The sequence below is a fragment of the Myodes glareolus genome, chromosome 3, assembly GCF_982192425.1.
Source record: "Myodes glareolus chromosome 3, mMyoGla1.1, whole genome shotgun sequence".
Taxonomy (NCBI): Eukaryota; Metazoa; Chordata; class Mammalia; order Rodentia; family Cricetidae; genus Myodes; species Myodes glareolus.
In genome coordinates, this window is record NC_142028.1 from 29,204,490 (window position 1) to 29,227,611 (window position 23,122).

Sequence of the window (23,122 nt, forward strand, 5' to 3'; positions counted from 1 at the left end):
AGTCTTCACACTGTTAAACAACTCTTTGCTGTATATACATAGCTAGAGTCTGGGAATTTTTTAAGTGTTTGGAATCAGTGCTGATGGGTCCAATACAATCTCTTCCTCTCTTTATTTCTTCTTTCCATTTAATTCTTAGTTAAAATTTACACACACTGATTTCCCTCTTTCTCTCTGGTCATACTTAATTTGGAAAGGTCTTCACCCGAATGCACGTAGAGAGGTAGTTCAGCACGGTGGCCTTGAGTGTGAAGGTTTCTCCACGGACCACGGAGTAGGGCATCGTGAGCTCCACGAAGAAGGGCTGGAAGGCTTGGAAAGACACCACAGGAGAGAGGCCAAGTCCAGTGTCATTGGACAGGCAGAGGGCTCCGGCCTTCCACTCAGTGATGGTGTCAGGGACTGTCACTTCCATTTCGGCTACTCCTGATGAGCTGGGAGAGTGAGAATGTGAAGCACAGACAGTGAGCGTGTGAATTAGTTATTTCTGAGATGGGACCCAATGAGTGTGACCTAACGCCATCACCAGTGAGTATGAACCAAAGCCACCTCTTTGAGTCCTTCAAAGGAGTGATAGGAAGAGACTCCACATGGAGAAATGAAAGGTCTTTCTGTAGTCTTCTTTGCCCAGCTCAACTGTTGACACCTCAAAGTCTGGATGTTAGTGGAAATTGGAACATAGATTCGAAGCTGTCTCTGAACACCCATCTCCAAAATACCATATAACAATTTTATGACTTCTGTGGTTGTCTCCACATAACCTTGTCTAGTTGTCTACTCCATGTAGGATTGCCTTACTTACTACTCACTATGTTCCTGAATGGTTTTAAGGATCAGAAAGGTGTATGATAATTTTTATGTGATTTTTTTTTGGGGAGTGATGGAAATACATACATTTTATAATTGATGGGTTGATAGGCTATGATCTTCTAAATTAGTGATTTCCTTTGTTTATGATAGAGATTATTTAGGGAAATACTAGAAAATAAAGAAATAATTTTTTTTTATGCCAAGTCCAAATCCTACAAATGGAAATCACTTACTTTACTGTGACTAAATCCCAGATCCAGGTTTCAGGAAAGTATTTTCGAATGGTCTCCGTAAGTGGATCTTTACGAGGTGGATCTTTGTGAGGTGGATCCTTACGAGGTGGATTTTTAAGTCTTGTCGTATCCTTGAGTTCTTTTGGGACAGCCATGCTTTTATGCACCATAGGAGACACTATGAAGTTACAATGGAGGAAATGAACAAAGGAGTGAGTGCAGTGGGGTACAATGGGATACAATGTGCAGGTAAATGTATCTTAGTTTTCAGTTTCTTCTTGACTGTTACGTGCCACTACAACAACCCTGGACATGATACATGAAGCCACTCATTTTGGTGGAGGGTGGGCAACATTTTTGTCAAAAGTGGAAATTATGAAATCCTAGTGCAGTTGGAGTTGGAAGGAAGCACAGTGCATATTTTCTTGGGTTGGAGAGTCAGGGAATGCTTACAGATATAATGTTCCCCCTAGGAGAAATGAAGAGCCATAATACTAACTTCCAGGCAACAGATCCCGTGGCTAGAATGAGAATTACTTCAGACTAGTGCTGAATGATAGCTACATTATCAACAGAGACTTTCTTGGGATGCTTTTTCTTTCTCTAGATTCCAGACCTGTAGGATTAACCCATTATTTGAATAGGTTTTGATTTATATACAAACTGAGGGAGGTATAGGTACAAACTCTTGGATCAGAAATATACACAATGGAACTGGGTGGTGGTGACGGCACAAGCCTTTAACCCCAGCACTCGGGAGGCAGAGGCAGGCTGATCTCTGTGAGTTCAAGGTCAGCCTGGTCTACAAGAGCTAGTTCCAGGACAAGCTCCAAAGGTGCAGTGAAATTCTGTCTCGAAAAAACAAAACAAAACAAAACAACAAAAAAGGAAATATACACAATGGAAAAGTCCACATCAAGGTTGTGTATGTGTGTGTGTGTGTGGGGGGAATTGGCAATGCAAAGGAAGTTTATTATTTAAGAAACATAGCATTGACTTGGGTTTACACTGGCAAGAAATGCAAGGTTTAAAGGTAGGAATGGAGGGTCTGTGCTCTGCTTTTTCTAAGAACAAGTATACATGCAGATTCAATTAGGATTTTACCTAAATATTTTCCAGTGGAATCTCAGCATTGAAAATCTCTCTCATTTTTGAATAAATATACACACAGGTAGCTTCATTTCTACAGGTCCTTCTCTGTGATGGCTACAACCTCTAACCTGTCTTTCTATTTGCCTTTGATTACGTAGTGATTTCTAGTATCTAAGTTCTTCACTCATTACCTTAAACATCTCCAGGGAGTTGCCCAAATTATCCACTGTCTAAAGTAGTCACAGTGCCTTAGGTCCTGTTGCTTTTAGAAACTTAAAATGATATTTCAATTTCTTTTTGAATCAGCATGAGGAAAATTAATACCGTCCAGTCAGAATTATTTTAAATTAATATTAACACACATGTAAAAATAAATTTTAGTATTTAGAATATAAATAATAATGAAGATGGGGATTCAAGATTTCAAGTTATATTGCAGAGGTATAGTAATAAAACAAGCATGGCACTGGTCTTGGATACTATACACGCTCTGCAATTTTATTTTATCACAAAAATAAACATGCAGATTAATGGAACAGAATACAAGATCCAAACATAAGCTCATGCAATTACAGCCATCTGATAGTTGACACAGATGCCAAAACACACACAGAGGGAAGGCAGCATTTTCAACCACGATGCTGTGAGAACTGGACGCTCACATAGAGAAGAAAGAAAATAGGCCTATGTCAATGACCCAGCACAAAAATCAACTCCAAGTAGATCAAGGACCTCAACATGAAATTCGAAGCTGCCAGAGAAGAAACGTGAGCAGCAGCCCTGTGAAACAGATGTGCAGGAAGGGGGCTTTCACAGAGCATCCACTCACTTAGAAGGTAAGGTCAATAATGGATGAACGGGACCTTACAAAGCTAAAACGTTTCTGCACAGCTAAGGAAACCATTAGCCGAGTGAAGTGGAAGCCCACGGAGTGGGAGCTATACATCTGACACAAGCAGCCCGATTTTAAAATGGACTGTGGATCTAAACACAGTTTCAAAAGAATTAAAAATGGCCAAGAAATAGCTGTGAAAAGTGTTCATCGGGCTAGTCATTAAGGAAATTAAATTAAAACAACTTGGAGATTTCATCTCACCCCAGTCAGACTAGCCAACAAAACAACTGACACCGGCGTTGGAGAGGATGTAGGGAAACGGAAACTGTCATTGGCTGATGATGGTAATGCAAGCCGGTGCTGCCACTCTGGAGGTGACTCACAGGAGAGGGAGGGGAAAGGTTTAAAATGGCTAGCCTTGGTTGAAGGCAGGGGAGTGCGCACCTTGTGACTTATGTGCTTTGCTTATGCGGTCTTCACCCCTGCCTGCAGTGCCTGGTTTTTTCCTTGTCCTCTTCATCTGTAATACTTAGCAAATTCTCTTCACCTCTCATGAAATACCTACAAAAGTTCTTCACACTTCACATAACGATTCTCTACTACAGTAACCATTGCATCTTGTCTTATCTGTCTCTTTAACCAGGAAGGAAGAACCCCAATTTTTAACTTCTAGCATCAGCATACATTTGAGCACATTTTGTGCAGGTAAGTTTGGGTCTTTTCTCTCTTATTTGGATACTATACATGCTCTACAATTTTATTTGATCATCTTTGATAAATAATTCACATTTATTTTATTCTGAAAATACATGCTGATTTGTTACTTTACCTGCTGCCACTAGAGGAAAATGTTTATGCTGAAAACATAATGTATGAGGTTTGATCTTCAAGTTGGTGAACGTCCTTAGGCCTGCGTCCTGGAAAGAACATTATTAATTAATCACATAAAATATCTCAAAATTCTGAAGACATTCAATGTGTATAAAAATTATAGTAACTAACTCAGATATAGCTTAGTTCCTATTCAAATCGTGTTTTTCATACTCTTTAGAGAGTGTAGTGTGTAACAGAGAATTCACAGTGAGGCATATGTTCTGACCTTCTGTCTGATACAATGCCCTGTTATTGTAAAAAGTCATTCACAGCCATGTACAGTGGTGCATGCCTTTAATCCTAGCACTTGGTGTAAACAGACTGCACATTCTTTTCTCAGTCACCCAGACCCAAATAATCACATAAAAACTATATCAATTGCTGCACTGTTTGGCCAATGGCTTAGGCATATTCCTAACTAGCTCTTATATTTTAAAGTAACCCATTTTTATTAATCTGTGTATTGCCACTAGACTGTGACTTACAGGTGCTGGCATGTTATTCCTTTGGTGGTTACATGGCATCTACCTGACTCCACCTTCTGCTTGGATTTTCTGCCTTGCTATATTCTTTCCTGCTATAGGCCAAAGTGACTTTTCATTAACCAATGGCAATAAAACATATTCACATAAGCATACAGAGGGGAATCCCACATCAACTTGGGATGCAGAGGCAAGTATTTCTCTGCTGCGAGATATTTGATTACATTGTGTAAAGATATGTCACTGTGATTGGTTTAATAAAAAGCTAAATAGTCAATAGCCAGGCAGAGAGAGAAAGTAGGAAGAGGAACTTAATTAGTGGGGAGGGAGAAGAAAGAGAAAGAGATGCCAGGGGCCAGCCTGTTAGACACAGAGGAAGCAGGAAAGCAGAACATACAGAAATAAAGAAAGGTAAAAAAGTTCAAGGCAAATGTAGATAAATAGAAACAGGTTAAATTAAGTTATAAGAGCTAGTGGGACAAGCCTAAGCTAAGACTGAGCATTCAAAATAGTACGTCTCTGTGTCTTTATTTTGGGACTGGCTTGTAGGACAGAGAAAGACTCGCTACAGAACTCTGTAAGTCTGAGACCAACCTGGTCTACAGAGTGAATGCCAGGACAGACAGAGCTACATAGTGACAGCCTATTTCAAAAATCCAGAATTTATTTTTTAAAAAATGCCACTTATCCACTCTGTGCCTAGACTGGACACTTTCCAAGATGCAATTTCTGCAATGCTTGGGATTGACTCCATGAACTATAACACATAAGGTCTGATAGTGATTTATATCCTTGATCTGACTCTGAAATTCTTTACTAGTTTAGCTTTTCAATAAACCTAAAAAACATAGATCAGCACGTTAATGGGTAATACCACTTACCTCCACGTATTTGTAGACACCCTTCTCATATCCATGTAAGTATACAATACTATGATTAACCTTATCATCTCCAGTCCATACACACTGGCTATCAAAAAATTTATCCATAATTCGAGGGGGGTTGTTTAACTGCATCTCTGGCAGATTGTATATCTGTAAGAAACAAGGGATCCTCTTTCTTAGGCTTTCTTGGAAGATACTCACAAAGAGAAAAGAATCAGTATGATACTGCAAATCACTTCTAGAATGTTCGATTATCCCCAAGTAAGGTTTTCTAAATATTTTCTATTGAAGAGTGCTTTATTCTGAAGGTGTTCACAATATTTAGGAAAAGACTAAAAATACTCCAAATATTAAAAAAGAGGTATGAATATAAATTCTGCATATTATATTTGAGAATGATATAATTTTAACATGATATTAATATAAAACATTAAACATTGAGAAATGTTTATGCCACATAAACCATTTAATACATATGAAATACCAAGGTTGTATATTTCAGTCTACTAAAATACTATAAAGACAAACAAATAAAACAAAAATTGCTAGTCAATGTGTAAACAGCCCGAAGAGACATGAATGAAGAATTTATTACATATTTTTTCCTAAATTCAGGGGAAAAAATTTCAAAATAAAACAAACCCAAGCCACTTCTATCTTTGACAGAAAGATGCATTCAACCCTCCAAACTGAAATGCACAGGATTAGAAGGAGGTTGAGAGGGCTGTAGAGATGGCTCAGAGGTTAGGAGTATTGGCAGCTCTTCCAGAGGTCCTGAGTTCAGTTCCTAGCATTCACATGGTAGCTCACAACCATCAATAACGAGAGCTGGTGCCCTCTTCTGACATGGAGGCAGACCACTGTACGCATAATAAATAAATAAATCTTTTAAAAAAAAGAGGCAGAGGGGACTGCAGGTAATGTGTCCAAATGGAAGTGCATCATGCGTTAGCAGCCATAGGAGATGCTGGGGATATACAAGCAAGTTTGCCAGACTTTGCCGGACCCAGCCTGGGCATTGGAGGATGGGAGCAGTCAAGGCGAGGTGAATGTGTGTGAAGAAGGCAGGAGACAGAGGCTTGCCAACCCAAGGTGCTCCGAACCTGTGTCTCTGAGACATTAACTTTTCTTGGGATGGGGTGGTGTCTGGGCAAATAAAGCTCAGAAACTGACTTTTGTCTTTGGCGGCTCCCTTTGAAAGAACAGACTGGCTTGCTTATAAAGTAACAGCACAGTCAGTCATGTGACAGACAGTGTCGCCCAAGCCCAGACCACAGGACAAGCTTCGGTTCCCTATGAACACACTTTAGACTCTTCTGCAGATTTCCAGTGTTAGTGACAGAAACCAGTGTGAGCAGAGACAAGAGACTTGAGGAAAAAATAGTAATTAGGAACCAAATAATAAAACAAAAGCCTCCAAAGTAAAAAGAAAGGAAGAAGTAAAAAAAAAACTATAAAATTCTCACCAAGATATGATTCATTGCATTCATGCAGCGAACTCAAGACTATTTAAAATCTAGAACAGGGAAAAATAGGTTTGAACATAAAGCTAATTTGCAAAAAAAATATGAAAGGTACATCTGAAGGAAATTGCTCAGAAAATAGAAAAACCCCAAGGATAACCAGGGCAAAAGAAAGACAACGTTAGATGATTTACTTAAGACACCCACCATCTGTCTAGAAAGAACAATAGAATGACAGAGAAACTGGTAAGAATTGAAACAAAATCTTAGAGAATAAGCAAATTAATCTGTCCTTCCAGGTTTTAAACTTGGGATCACTATGATCTCAAGGGACTGAGAATTTAGAGGTCTGGTTATATGTGCGGGGAAATTCATATCTTATTTTCTTAGGTGTTTAACAGAAACTGCCTGGCTTGTGAATCAATTAAACAGTCACACACATGCACACACCTATTAGCAAGATTATGACTTTTGGCCAGAGGCAAGTTCAGAGATGTTTTCACACTATATTCAGTTCAGCCAGGTAATCCGAAGTGCTGTCTGCATCACCATTTGTCAGGACTCGAGTGGATATTTAAAAAATATAGACAACTTGATCCAAGTGACAGAACCGGGCAATAATTGCACAACTGGTACTCAGGCACCTTCAGCTCCTAAGTAGGGAACTCATATTTTCTAAGTTCAGAGGCCACGGCTGAATGTGGGCTCCGGAGTTCTCTGTCTACCCTTGGTTGACAGTCAGTGTGTGCGAGGATGTGAGTTAAGGCAGTCAACAGTAAATCAGGAGTGTTCATGCCATCTCCGCTGCCACGCTTCCTAGCTTTAACTTGCGCCATGATGATTTGTATTGATATTGTGGCTTATGTGGGCTGTTATTTCATACAGGGCGTATTTTTTTGCAACTGTCCTTTCTTGTCTTCTTACATGTTTTATCGCATGCATTTAAAACAGTACTGTCAGAAAAGACCCACAGGCTCACCAGGACACAGTGAGAACCCATGGCTCCCCACGGTCTCACATGCTAGTGAATATTCTGGAGATCAGATACAAATAAAAGATCTTAAAAGATTACAGAGAGAAAATAAATAAAAATGCAGAAGTAATGGCATTGTGCATTTTAGCAGTACTCAGGAAGATATAAATCCAGAAACCCAATGTCTCCCGAGTTCTCAGGGAACGTGAGTTCTTAGCTGACCTTTTGCACCATTTCCAAGTATTAATTATTACTGTAAGTATAGATACATAGAGCTGCAAAAGAACTTCGTCTCTGATTCCCTCCTTCTCAGAACGGTACCACCACATGCTTAAAGCCCATGGGAGTCAGCGACCCAAAAAGAAGTCATAGCAAGGTAGAAAACAGTGAACCAACTACAGGGAATTTTGAAGAAACTCCCCCGTATAAGGGTGAACACTTGTGTTACAGAAGCCAGCCAAGAAGAGAGCAGTAGGGTGACAGAGAGTTCCACTGGAGACAACAGAAGAATTGCCAGAGGACTGAACCGAGTGAGCGGGAGGATGACCCTGAAGCAAACATGGAAAGGAATGATTATATGTCAGGACGTATGAATAAAAATGAGAGGAAATATGGCCACAGCACACCATCTGGCTTAATAATGAGCCATAATTTTTGGTTACAGAAATGAAGACTTCTAAGGATTTGGCACAGTAATCATATAGATCGGTAGGCAAGATGAAGTTAGGAGGGGTCTGCCTAATCAGTTTTATCACGCCACTTTATAGTAAGAAGAATGAACAGATACTGCTAAAAATGAAGGAAGGCCAAGACTTTCAAAGACTAATAGAGAATGGGAAATAAAATATTAAAGAACTAGCTGTAGTCATTGAAAGAATGGGAAGTCGAAAGCATGGATAGCACAGGGCGGAGACTGGCCCAAGAGAAGGAGGAGTGATAATAAGAGCAAAAAGATCAAGACCATGAAGGGGATAACCACAGAAACACCTAACCTGGGCTAGTGGGAGCTCACTGACTATGTAAACCTGCATAGTACCAAACTAGGCCCATTGAATGTGGGTGACTGCTTTGTGACTTGGACAGTCTGTGAGACCACTGGCAGAGGGACCAGGATTTATCCCTAGTGCTTGGACTGGCTTTTTGGAGTTCTTTCCCTGAGGAGGGATACCTTGCTCAGCCTAGACACAGGATGGAGGGCCTTGGTCCTGCCTCAGAGTGATGTGTCAGACTTTGTTGACTCCCCATGGGAAGCCAAGCATGCTTTGTTTGTTTGTTTTTCTTTTTTTTTTTAACTAATTGCCAGTATTTGTCAGCTAAAGCAATTGTTCAAGAAATCTCTTATTTAATAGATTTGGGAAAAGTCAGACTCTAACAGGAAAGCATTTTAGTCATATTCCTTCCTCAGCTATTTTCTGCATGTGTACCATAAAATTCCGCCATTAAAATAAAATTAAATGCTGATTTACCTTGTGTGTTAGTCGAAGACTGGTTAGTTCCCAGTGTTGTCTAGACTAAAGGTTACATAAGCACCTTACATAAATTTTAAAATAGGCTATTAGCCAGTGCCAATAACTTTATAAAACTATTGCATGATCATGTAATTTTTCTTCCTAAAGCCCATTCTTATTTCAGTATGAAGAAGAGTTTTGTTATCACTATGGTTTCAGTTGCACCTCTGAGAATTTTCAGAGCAAATTGAGAACCTCCTTGCAGTGTTTTTAAATTTCAAAGCATTATGTATTTTTCTTATTTGGGGAACTCTTGAGATGTCCGAGATTCCATCTGTGTAAACAGTTTGGTTTGGCTCCCACAGACAGCGTCTCTCCAAAAAGCTCCATCAGGAGCGTGTTGGGGGCCAGCCACTCCTGTGGTGGGAAAGGTGCAGTAAGGACACAGAGGACCTGGGCCACACACAAGCTTTACAGCCCACTGAGTACTTTACTTCAGGCTTTGTCGAGAATTTATTGGCTGAAGTTTTCGGAGTTGTTCTTTGGGATTTTACAATGAAGAGCTCCCTTAGCGATGCCTTTAGAATTAAATGCAGTACTTTTACATTAAGGAGCCCTAGAGTCTGAATGACTACTGTTTTATCAGAACCAGCACCTTGGCGCCTCACCTCTGGCCTTTCTTGGACAGAGGATGATAAGGACTCACCCAGGAAGGGGAGAGCTCAGCTTTAGGCCTCAGGAGCAGCACGCTTTGGTCCACGGCTCTCAGGCCACAGAGGGACTGAGGAGAAGCTGTGACCTGCAGATGGGCGTGTGAGGCAGGAAGACTTTGGGCTGGAGAGAAGCTCAGGTCCACCTGTAGGAAGGGGAATCAGGCTTAGCCAGCTTCCTGCTCTTGCAACCCAGAAGCTTGCCACTTGAGTCACCCTCTAACTCTGCGTGCCAGATCATGACTGTCGGGAGATCAGCCGAGGCTCTTCGCTTCCTTTTCCATCACTGGGATTGATTTAGGAAGACAGGAGATGTGCCAGTGAAACTCTGAAGCAATAAACGACATTTTGGCTCCTTGAAATTCTTGCAAATAGCTCATTTTTGATATGTGTGCATATGTATGTGAGTATGGTGTAATGCACATATGTGTACAGGTGCATGAACCCATGCACTCAGCAGAGATCAGAGGAAAATGTGGGTGCCCATTTCTCACTCTCTACCTCATAGACATAAACCCGGAGCTAAACTGGCAGCTGTCAAGTTCCAGCAATTCTCCTGCCTCTGGCCTCCACAGCACTAGGGCTAAAGGAGTCACCAGTCATGCCTGGTTTTTCACTTGAGTGTTGGGATCTAAGATTTAGTAGTATTGTATCATAAAATTTAATAATAGCAAGATCCTATGTTTTATCACACACATAAAAATTCATAATGAAAAACTGGAGGAAAAGGAAATATACTAACAATTGATATTCCTGTATTCTATTGCTGATCTTGCATAACACTATGTGACATTAAGGGTCTATGAGAAGGCTCACTGGGTAAAGGCACCTGACATTGGCTCTGATGCCCTGAACTTGATCTCCCAGATGCCTGTGGAAAGAGACAGGCATCGAAAAAATTGTTCTCTTTCCTCCACATGTGTGCATTCATGTGCACATTGCACATGCAGATAAATACAATAAAAATTTTAAGTTATCCGACTTTGAAGTAGTTAGCAAGCTACTAAACATTCAGTTTCCCTCTCTTGTTCCCCACTTCCTTGCTTTCTTTCTTGTCAACCTCTAGCCATTTGGGGGTTTGTGAATTAAAATCTGGCACTCCAGTGCTATCTGTATCTTTGCACTGAGGAACACACCTGCCACTGGGTTTAGTTTATTGAAATCTGTATCCTTAAGACATGGTTTTCTTTTTAAATAGAGTTTTTTAGAAATAAATCACTCACCTTGTTGGGAAGACACTTTTCAATGTCAAAATTTGCAGAATCTGCAATCATTTCTCCATCAGGTAATATGGCATAGATGAGTATCTTAGCCATGGGCACCATGCTCAACCCCACAGGGATCTCCAGGGCAAAGTCCCCTTTCACTGGAGCTGGGGGGAATGGGAAGAGGAAGGCATGGGTCAGAACACTGTCAGGAAAGCCCAAATAGCTAAACACAGGGATCTGGGGGCCTATCTGTATGTGGAAGACATTCTCACATCTGGTCAGTTCTGTGGTTAACTGTTTGATGCTAATGATCTCAGGAGGGTGTGGGATGCTCGCAGCATGCTATCTTCCACCAAGATGGTCACCATGGAAGGTTATAGTGCTTATTTGTAGCTAATCATATACTAATCTCTTATCTCTTTCACACCCTAACGTCCCAAACAGCATCTGTTAGATACTCCTGTTATGAAAAGGGATGAAACAACCCTGCCTGATGTTTCATTTATTATTGAGATAAGAGGAAAAATAATATAGATGACAACTTGATCTCAGAGGAGCAAGCTACATTTGGAAGTAATAAGCATATCTTTGGAACTACTGAAATGGTCACTGTATTTCCATTTCTTGAGAGAAGATTATGCAATTTTAGAAGTCTTTGTTATTGCTTCTGGTGCATCTGAGCAGATTCATAAACCTTCTCAAGATGGGTGCTATGACTCCTATTTAGTGTTTGTAGAAAAACTAACTGGATATTTTATTAAATAGATAAACAGATTTTTATAGTTGGTCAGAGAGGTTAGGTAGCAAGGAGGGCTCAAAGGGGGATGGGACACATTGATTTCCCTGGGAAGGGGAAATAGAAGAGATCTTGTGGGTGGACTGGGGCAGTGGTGATGGGAACTTGAGGGATTGTGTTGGGGAGTGGATGGAGGGGGAGATTACTGAAAGAGATGACTGGAAAGGGGGCACATTTTGGGGTCAGGTAGAAACCTGGTGCACGGGAAACTCCCAGGAATCCGTAAGGATGACCCCAGCTAGGACTCCTAGCAATAGTGGATATGTAGCCCAAGCTGGCCATTTCCTGTCATCAGATTGGTGACTATCCCAACTGTCACCAGAGAATCTTCATCCAGTAACTGATGGAAACAGATGCAGAGACCCACAACCAAATATTAGGCTGAGCTTGGGGAATCCTTCTGAAGAGAGGGAGGAAGTCAGAGGGTTCAAGGACACCACAAGAACACAACTCACAGAATCAATTAACTTGGCTCATAGGAACTCAGAGTCTGGACCAATAACCAGAGAGCCTGCATGGGACTGACCTCTACATATATGTGACAATTGTGTAGCTTGGTCTAGTTGTGGGACTCCTAACAATGGGAGCTGGGGCTGTCCCTGGTGCTTTGGCTGACTTTTGGGAGCCCATTCCCCATGCTGGGTTGCCTTGCCCAGACTTAGTACAAGGGAGGTGCTTAGTCTTACCGCAACTCGATGTGCCATGTCTTACTGACGTCCATGTGAGGCCTGTTGAACAGAAACAGAGGAGGGGTGGATTTAGGGGGTGGGGGAGGGAATGGGAGGAGATGAGGGAGGGAAAACTTCAGTGAGAATATGAAATAAATAAATCAAAAATACATTGTATAAATATATGTAACGTTCAAAGAATAAATAAAATATCTTTAAAAATAAAAGCAAAGGACTGGAGAGATATCTCAGGAGTTTAAGATCACTTGATGCCCTTCTAGAGGACCCAAGTTTGATTCCCAGCACCCACATCAGGCTGCTCAGGACTCTCTGTGACTGCAGCTTCAGGGGATCTGATGCCTCCGACTTTGAGGTCACCCACACCGATGTGCACATACGTACTCACAAGCACACGTGCACACACATGCACACACACACACGTTCACACACACAATTTAAAACAGTAAAAATGAATCAAATGGATAAAAATTGGTGTATCTTGACTGACCTAAAGACGAAGGCTGGAAACCCGTCAGATTTTTTTTTTTTTTTGAATGGACGCTAAGATAACACATTTTGCCTGGGTGGTGATACTCTGTATGTAAATGCATAGATTCCTCACTTGGGGTGTATCTTGGGGTACATCTTGGGGTACTTTGTATTTTCAGGGGTTACCTCTTCAGAATAGAAATTTCACCGTGCTGAATGAGACCCACTTTAGGGGTCTGAGACTCGTCCATCCTGAAGATCATGGTATGAGAGATAACCTAGTTAAGATGGCAGAACCTGGACTCCCTGCTGTGGAGGGTGTTTACGGAGAGACACAAGCATCATGGCATCCTTATCTGTTCAGTGGTGAGATCTCTCTGCTGACTGTGTGGGGAACTCAGTGGAGACGTGCTACTGGGTGGGACTCACTCACATTCTTCTGGCTCTGAGTGGTGCGTGTGGCTCCCAGTGTGGATAATTCTGCCCATGGCCACGACCTGAGATTAAAAAGTGTTTTCCAAGCTTACATCGAAATTTTACACGGCAGGAGGAGAGGCATGGCCAGGAGATGAAAGGACTCTTTGTATTTCTCAGCGTGGAGCTAGAACTCACCAGGTAATAAAACGTGAGCTCTCTCAGCACTGTCAAGACCGGCCCCTTCAGAATAAAATGTGCCCGGATTGTCTTAGTCTGACTGCAGGGCAAGACGCTGCCTGCCTCTGTCTCCAGTTGGACGTAGCTCCGGCTGTAGGAGTAGACACTGTGCGCTACGTGGTGCTCCTCTGCGTATTCGACTGCTGAGCAAGGGAAAAGGAGACAAGGACTTTCCTCCCGGTGGTAGACCTGGAGAAACAACACATTTTGTCATTAATCGTTTTAAAAATTAGACTTGTAAAACTACATGACATTTCATGTGCTTCAATGGCTTTGAGGCCAGGTACTGGAGAATCAGGAGATTTGGGGCCCAGGATGCTTCAGTGGCTTTGAGGCCAGGTACTGGAAAATCAGGAGATTTGGGGCCCAGGATTGATAGTGTGGCAGAAGCCAGAGGCCTCGAACCAGACCAATGATGACTCATTGCCATGAACACTTATAAGTAAAGATGTAGGGACTAAGGGTTTAACCGTGTGACTCACTGAGGCGCAATGCAGCTTCCACACCAAGATTTTTTTGATTTTTTTCTGTTTTTTGTTTGTTTGTTTGTTGTTTGTTTTACTTTTAAATTTTGTTGTTGTTGTTGTTGTTTTTTGAGGGAGCCATTGCAAGGACAGAGGGCAGAAGCGAGGGGATGGGGAGAGAAGTGGGGTTGGGATGCATGATGTGAAATCCACAAAGAATCAATGAAAAGTTTTTAAAAACATGCAAAAAAAATTAGAGATAAATTTCATTACTAAAGCAGTACAAAGCGGGTCAGGGGAAAAGAAAAAAGAAGCAAGATCAGAAAGAAAGGAGATGAGGCCCAAGTCTGAGAAAGAAGATCAAGGAGCAGCATGCTAGAGACCTGAAGTAGGTGGTGTGAGTACGGAAGCAGACAATTCGGGGCAGAAGTGTGTGTGTGGGGGGGGAGGAGACGGAGAGATAATAGCTGGGGAGGAGGGTCAAGCAACGAAACGTATGAAAATGCCATAGTGAAACCTGTTCTTTTTTATGCTAATTTAAAATAACATGTTAATTAATCAATTTAGCTAATTAAAATGTTATTTTAATAGATGTTTATTAATTAAATGCGTAATTTAAAAATAGCACATATTCATAATGCGTGCACTTATTTCTGTTGCCCTTTGCTTATACTTTTATTATTTATCAGAAACCATTTGTGCTTTGTCCTAAAATAAGAAAGCTTGGTGTGGGAATACTCTTCCATTAAGCTACACATTATTGAGGCTCAGCTGTACAAAGCTTCACCATGTGTCTCATGCCCCCGTTTCTGACTCACTTTGATAGTGAGGGAATGTATGTCGACGTTGGTGACGTTGATGGAGAACTCTGCCAGGCCATGCTGATCAGTGGTAGTAACACTGGTGTAACCAAGTTCCCGCGGTTTGATGAAGACTCGCTCATTTGGGATGGGAGCTCCTTTGGGATCCACTAGACGGACCTGAATTGAACAGGGAAGAAAAGTATAGTCTGGGTATGATGATACTATATAGACTATAAGAGAAAAATGTGTTTCAATATTATGTAAAGATCTAAAAAGATGCACCAACTAACAGCATGCAAAAACATCTAACACAAACATCTAACACTTTAATCTAGTAGGACTGGATGTGCTGTGAAAGCCAGGGGCTAAAGATGTTATATTCCTAGTATGGCTCCATAACAGATGCTTCATACTCAGCTGTTATTCACAAGAAACCATTGATGAGTTCATTGCGCAGACAAAAGGGGGTAGATGCCCTGACACCGTCAAAATAAAAGCTAGTTAGGGCCCTGAGGCTAATGAGGAGTGTGGTTTTATTATTAATATGTAGCATATCTAACATCATTATTGAAACTCAGTGACACTTTGGGGTTTAAGGTTTTTAAGGACAATAGTTATAAATAAAAATTTTGCTACATAAGCTTTAGATTTGGGGGTTTCCTGATAACTTTTCTAAGTTTTTGGTTTAGCTCTGGGAATTGAACTCATGCACTTGACCATGTGAAGTACAAGCTCTGCCAGCAAGCTAAATTCCTGTTTGGCAAGCAGTGATGTCAGACAAGTCGAACACCGAGCAGAATGACCTAGGTTGAGGAACCACAATACAGCCCAAGCATCTTTGAATCCAAAAGCACTTTACTTTCACAAAGAATGGAATCTCGTATTTAAAGTGTGAGTCTGCTTTCACGAATATGAGTTTGGTTGTGGTTCTTTCAATTTCAATTGTCCTAGATCCAGTGAACTCGAATCCTGAAAAAGAAATTAGCAGCATCATTGGAAGCCCAAGTCAGTTAGAGAAGAATTATTTTCATTTTACTTCCCTTTTCAACACCATTTAAACCACCATTGACATGAACAGGTGTGAGTTTTCACAGCTTCCTTCTCCGTATTCCCACATACCTGTCCCTTCTTCTATAACCTTCGCGTCCACTTGAAGATGCTGGACTTTATAATACCTTTGCTTTAATTCAAACACACTGATGTTTTCTTCTTGTGTGGTGCAGCCATTGCTGTCTAGCTGATATGCAAGATAAAAACAAGGTAAGAAGGCACAGTATTCAGATCAATGGTCAGCTCAAACCTACGTGTGAGGGCTTCTTTGAGAAACATGGGTGCTCAGTGCTTTACAGCATGGCGTTCTGGTCATAGGCACCGGGACTCAGCTCACACACTGAGCTGCTGGGTGCCACGATCATGAGCCAGGCACAAAGCTGCCCCGGATTTGTCATCTATAAAAATAGTGTTTGTCTTCGTAGACAATAAAGAGCACTAAGTAAATTCACAATGATAATGTAATCAGACCGCTTACTTGCATGTCATTAGGACTTAATAATCACTTTGTAATATTTAAAATAGCAACTACAGGCTTGGATGTAGCTCAGTGGTACATTTTACTAGTCGGCGTGAAACTGTTGGCTTGATACCAAGTACCAGTAAATAGATTTTACTGGTTTAAAAAAAAGTGAAATTTATTTCCAGATGTGTAATAGGGGCTTAGGTGTTGCCTCGGTGTGGCTCTGTGATTGAGAAAAGTCTTCAGAGGAAAAAAGAACAGATATTATTCTGAAATGTGAAAGAGAAGGGTCACCAGGATTATATTACTTTGTTTTTTGTTTGTTTGTTTCTCTGCAGCTTTGGAATCTGTCCTGGAACTCACTCTGTAGCCCAGGCTAGCCTTGAGCTCACAGAGCTCCACTTGTCTTTGCCTCCTGAGTGCTCAGATTAAAGGCGTGAAACCCCATCTGGCTATTTTTTGTTTTGTTTTTGTTTAGAGACAGGGTTTCTCTATGACTTTTGGTGCCTGTCCTGGCTGGCCTCCAACTCACAGAAATCCATCTGCCTCTGCCTCCCAAGTGCTAGGATTAAAAGCATGTGCCACCACTGCCCAGCTCTTAATTCAATTTTAACTTCACAGTTTACATTGTCTTCCATTTTCATTTCTACAGTGATTGCTGGCATAGCACTGCACTTTACTTTATTCAAATTGTATCACTCTATCATCTTTGGTTTCCTGGTGTTACGACAGCTTGTTTTCTTGTCTCTGAATGGCAGTGAGTACTGGGCTGTTAAGTGAAAGCTGCTTATTTTGAAGACCCCCAAATAAAACTGGAGGAGATATATATTATAAGAGATATGTAGATCACAATGTAGAAACAGGAAACATGAAGCAAAACAATATGACAACAACGAAAGGGCACAACTCCTCACTAACTAAATCCCAGAACACTGAAATTGTCATAATGCTGGACCAATAATCTAATTGTCTAGCTTGGGAAATGGCCAATGGCCTCAAGGAGGATTCAGACAGATGATAGTGTTGTTATTATCAGCTCAGGACAAGAATGGGAAAGTCAGCAGCAGATGTGCTGGATGATAAAAGATAAATATCATGTGAACCAACCAGAACATCCAAATCATAGCAAATAAATAAATAAATAAATGTCAGCAAATAAACTTAAACACAAATGATTTTAACTCTCTAAGAGACACAGGACAACTATTTAGACTAAAACATGAAAGGATAGTGTGATAGTTTGAGTATAATTGGCCCCTTTAAGCTCACAGCAAATGGCACTATTGGGAGGTGTGGCTTTGTTGGAGTAGGTATGGCCTTGTTAAAGGATGTGTGTCACTTGGAGGGAGACTTTGAGGTCTTTATATGCTCAAGCCTTGCCCAGTACTGTAGAACATTCCCTGTTGCCTGCTTAAGTTGTAGAACTCTCAGCTACCTCTCCAGCACCATGTCTGTCTGCCTGCTTCGCACCGTGAAGACTGATCCTCTGAACTGTAAGCTACTTAATTAAATGTTTTTCTTTATAAGACTTGCTGTGGTCATGGTGTCTCTTCATAGCAATAGAAATCCTAACTAAGACACAGAGAAAAGAATAGATAAGAAAATTCAAAGCTGATAAGAATCAGGAGTATCAATACGCATAAATGATAAAATAGACTTCAGAGCAAAATTAGTTACAGAAAATAAAAGCTCACTACCTATTAGTGAAATGAATACACCAAAAAGAGGATACTAAATAAACATGTCACTGCATTTTCATAGAAGAAATACTACTAAGGAAAGGATAGATAGGTCCAGATGCAATCATAATGGGTGACTTTAGTATTACACACTCATTAATTGGCCATCTGGACAAAAAAAATAATAATTTCCAGAGTGTTGTATAAGAATTTCATCTGAGTTTAGACATTCTATCTCGAAGGAGGCTCACTAAGACCCAGGACATAAACAATAATTACAAGGCTCAGGAAGTATACAACTCACAAGTCTCAAGAAGATCCTAAAACTGATAAGACTGAAAAGTGACAAATAGGCTAAAAGAATTAATGTCCATCAAACTAGCCATACAGAGAATACTAGAAACAATATTTTGGACTGAAAAGGGTAATAAGCATAGGTAATAGATTACTGAAAGAAAAAAATGAAGCTATGATTATTATACCATGAAATAGAATTAAACACAAATATCAACAAAATAATAAAATGGCAGCAATCAACAGACACCTTTCAGAGGCAACTTTAACTATTAATGGCTTCAACTCTACAATCAAAAGACATAGGACAGTTGAACGGATTAAGAAACAAAATCATTCTTTTTGTTGTTTACAAGAAGCTCATTTTATCTTTAAGGATAGAGAAGAGAAAAAGAGGAACACTTTATTTCTATCAAGGGAATAATTAACTGAGATGACACTACAATTATAAACATATATGAACCAAACTCTACCACATACACCTTCATAAAAACCATACCGCTGAACTTCAAGACACAGACGAAACCCAATTCAGTAGTTATAGTTGATTTCTAAACCCCAATTTCTCCAGGAGAACATCTGGACCAAAGATAAACACAGAATCATCAAAATTAAATGACATCATACATTAAATAAAGCTAATATATACCTATAGAATATTCCACCTAAACACCAAAGAATATTTTTTATTCTTTGAAGTAGCAAATGGAAGTTTCTGTAAAATAGACTACATACTGGGACACAAAACAAATCTGAACAAATATAATTGTTGAAAATTGAAATAACCTAGTCCATCCTGTCTGACCACAATGCAATACAGCTTAGAACCAAAGCAAAAGAATTTCTGAAAATTACACCATCTCATGGAAATGAAACAGCCCACTACTGAGTAATGAGTGAATCAAAGAAGAAATAAAGAAAGAAAAATTAAAAATCCAAAAATTAAGTGAAAATGAAAACACAGCACAATAAAACCTCTGGAACATGTTCATAGCAGTCCTAAGAGGGGCATTTGCAGGTCTGAATATTGGCATAAAAAAGAAGAGAAATCACACAAATAAATGACTTGGTGATAGAAGTCAAGGATTTGAAAAAGAAAAATTAAACCAAACTCAATATTAATAAATGGGAAAAGCAATAAAGACTAGGACAGAAATTAGTGGAATAGATAGAGAATACAAAGAATCAATGAGTCTATGAGATGGTTATTTAAAAAGATAAGATCAACAGACCTTTGGAACAATCAACCAAAAGACAGAAAGAAATTACTCAAATTAACAGAATCAGAAATTTACAGTGAAACATTACACAGATATCAAAAAGATTTAGAAGATTATAAAGGAATATTTTAAGAACCTGTACTACATTAATTTAGAAAACCTAAAACAAATGGACAGATTTCTACATTCATTGAAAACACAAATGTTTAATCAATAAGAAGTGGACAACTTCAACAGTCACATAGACTCTAGGGGGGAAAAGCCACCACTGCCATTTTCCTAAACCAATATGGTTACTTATTATATTTCAAAGACTTATCCTTATACTTACAGATACATGTAGATCTTACCCCTCATCAAATACTCTTATTTTTCAATCTCTAGGTACATGATAGAGATCTACAACTCATCAAAATGAAGAGAGTAAGTGCCTACGATGTGCTCAGTCTCACCTGATGTATCTTCAACATAACCACGGCATCAAAGGATCATGGAAAGTCATGGAACAAGCATCAGAAAGAATGTAAAAGACCAGAATGCAGTGGCAGCATAAACGGACAGGGGAGCCTGGTAGGGGAGTGGGGAGGGAGAATGGGAACAGGGAGGAGAACACGAGGGATCAGGAAGATTGAGCTGAGTGAAGGGCAGAGAAGGAGAGCAAAGAGATACCTTGAAAGAGGGAACCATTATGGGGTTAGTGAGAAACCAGGCACTAGGGTAATTTCCAGGAACCGACAAGGATAACTCCAGCTAAGAATCTAAGCAATAGTGGAGAGAGTACTTAAAATGCCCTTCCCCTGTAATCAGATTGATGACTACCTTAATTGTCATCACAGAACCTTTATCCAGTAACTGATGGAAGCAGATGCAGAGATCCACAGTTAAGCACTGGGGCGAACTCCTGGAGTCCAGCCATAGAGAGAGAGGAGTGATATTATGAGCAAAGGTGGTGCAGGACAATTCTGTATTCTGTCAATTATGTTTTAAATAAATGCCAAATTGGCCAGTTACCAGGCAGGACAAACAGACAGGAAGTAGAAGTGGGACAAGGAGAACAGGAGTATTCTGGGAAGAAGGAAGCTCTTCCTGCAGTCCTACCCAGACCACGGAAGAAGCAGGATGTGACCTGCCCCACTGAAAAAGGTACCAAGCCATGTGGCTAACATAGATAAGAATAATGGGTTACTATAAGTTATAAGAGCTAATATGAAGCCTGAGCTAATGGGCCAATCAGTTTATAACTTATGGAGACCTCTGTGTGATTTTCTTTGGGACTTATTGGCTGTGGGAACTGGGCAGGACAGAAACCCCAACAAAGCAGGCCCTCATGTTACACAAAGGGGCCAAGAACATGATGGGGGAAACCCACAGAGCAGCTAACCTGAACTAGTGGAACTGACAGCAGAGGAACCTGCATAAGACTGAGCTAGGCCCTATGAATGTGAGTGACAGTTGTGTGGCTTGGGCAGTTTGTGGGGCCACTAGCAGGGGAACCAGTTTTTATCCCTAGTGCTTAATGAGGGATACCTTGCTCAACCTAGGTACAAGGGGATGGGCCTTGGTCCTGCCTCAAGTGATGTGGACTTTGTTGATTCCCCATGGGAGGCCTCACCCTCTCTGAGGAGTGGATGGGGGGAGTGGGGAGGAGCTGGAGAAAGTGGGAGGACAGGAAGGGGAGGGAACAGGGATTGGTATGTAAAATAAGATTGTTTTAAAAAGAAAAGCAAAAAGACACACGTGAAACATTAAGCTAAGTTAAATAAAATTTCATGAACTTTAAAAAAAAAAATCGACCCAATCCCACGTGTATGCAACAAAGCTTAAAAGATGTTTACATTAAAACTCTTTACAAAGTACATGTGACCACTTCCGTAAAGATTGGGTCTACTGACTGGAAAATAAGGCTCAGCTAAGGGTCTATGGAGAATGACTGATATAAACATGGGAGTCAGAAGTGGCCTGGCCTACAGGGAGCACAGAGGTCACCTAGTCTGTTGTAAAGTACACATGACAACTTCCATAAGGATGGGTTCTATAGATTGAGAAACAATGCTCAAGATAAGGGTCTAGAAAGGAAGAGTCTGAGATAAACATATAGTCTGGGGGTTTAGGTGTGTCCTGCTCCTACAGATAACACAGATCACCAGGATATTAACTACATCCATTCTCAGCTTTTTGGGTGGAAAATAGGTATATATCGCCTCTTTTGAGGAGACAATCCTGCATATTTAACATTCCTGGTTTCTCTAATGCTCATCTGTGAGCCCAAGGACCTTGGGCTCTCCACCCTTCATACACTGTGGTCACGTGACTACAACCTAGTAGCCACTTAACAAGTATGTATAGATGCTCTTCAGAAAATGCAAGGTCAACGTACCATATGATCATCTTTCAGGAATGTCTAAAAGGAACCTAAATCAGGATACCAAGAGCTGTGCTCACGTGCATGCTTGGCATTTATTGATTCACAAACAAATGTGTCCATCAGTTGATGAGTGGATAATCAAAACTGGATCAGAGAATGGTACAGGCATGGGGATTGTCACCTTTCACAAAATATATCAGACTTAGACACACAGCAGTGTGCACTTTCTGTCGCATGTAAGGGGAAAACAAAAAAGACTGCGAAGTAGATGCTGTTCCATTGGGGAAGAAGAAGAGTCAGGCAGAAGGACAGATGGGGGAATAGCAAAGGTAATGGAGGAGATAATCAAGTACGTGATACAGGAGTGGGAATGTATTGGAAAGAAGCCTATTGTTGGGTACAATTTACTCACATTCTATATGTGCCAATCAAAACATGCTTTCAAAGAATAGTCCAAAAGGCATGAAAGTAGCAAGGGCTACACAAGAAGAGGAGAAGAGCACAGGAGCAGAGGTGGCGATGGGACTAGGGAATATGGTGAAAATACATGATCCCCATGTATGAAAATGTCATAAACCTATTACTTTTGTACAATGAATATATACTAAAAATTATTGGTGGCCAAGTTTAGCCACAAAGTTGCTGACCTATCCCTATAGTGGGTCCCAGGACTATCAATATTGTCAATGAGGTGGTGGGGGTTCTGGGAGTTGCACACCTGCCTGGCTAGTGTTCCACTACAGAGCCACACCTCGAGGTCCTGAGGTCCCAAGGTCCCAAAACATCCTCTCTTAATATCTGGGTGTGCATTTCTTCTCAGTCTTGCTGTCTGTATTTCTTATAGTTAACCCTGAATATTGAAACAGGCCTTTGAATAGACTTACTCACCCGGCTACTGACTTCTTTGCACCCAGTCTCTTTATTCTTGATATGCTCCTTATATTTATAACATATACGTATCTTTGCATGTCCTGGCACAGGCTTCCCATAGGTATACCTGTCACAAGATGAATTCAGAGAGACAAGAGTCTTCCTCAAGCAGAGACCTATAGTCCTCCCATCCGTGTTCACATGGTCAGTCTGTAACAGTAGATTAACTATGTAGTTTCACAACGACAGAAAATATGGTCCAGTAGTACCACATGACACTTTCTAACTAGACATAT

General features: G+C 40.6%; 1 protein-coding gene across 1 annotated transcript in view; it reads right to left on the bottom strand.

The window, feature by feature from the left end:
• LOC125407029 (murinoglobulin-1-like) overlaps positions 1-23,122 on the bottom strand; it is a 51,469-nt gene that overhangs the window by 15,047 nt on the left and 13,300 nt on the right. The window contains exons 8-20 of the mRNA XM_085687062.2: positions 22,845-22,953; positions 16,005-16,122; positions 15,745-15,854; positions 14,901-15,062; positions 13,577-13,807; positions 13,398-13,461; positions 12,494-12,535; positions 11,027-11,175; positions 9,800-9,949; positions 5,207-5,359; positions 3,800-3,887; positions 1,044-1,221; positions 206-434 (exon numbers count right to left, since the gene is read on the bottom strand). Coding sequence (XP_085543188.2) covers positions 206-434; positions 1,044-1,221; positions 3,800-3,887; positions 5,207-5,359; positions 9,800-9,949; positions 11,027-11,175; positions 12,494-12,535; positions 13,398-13,461; positions 13,577-13,807; positions 14,901-15,062; positions 15,745-15,854; positions 16,005-16,122; positions 22,845-22,953 — 1,783 coding nt within the window. The remainder of the gene's footprint in view (positions 1-205; positions 435-1,043; positions 1,222-3,799; positions 3,888-5,206; positions 5,360-9,799; positions 9,950-11,026; positions 11,176-12,493; positions 12,536-13,397; positions 13,462-13,576; positions 13,808-14,900; positions 15,063-15,744; positions 15,855-16,004; positions 16,123-22,844; positions 22,954-23,122) is intronic.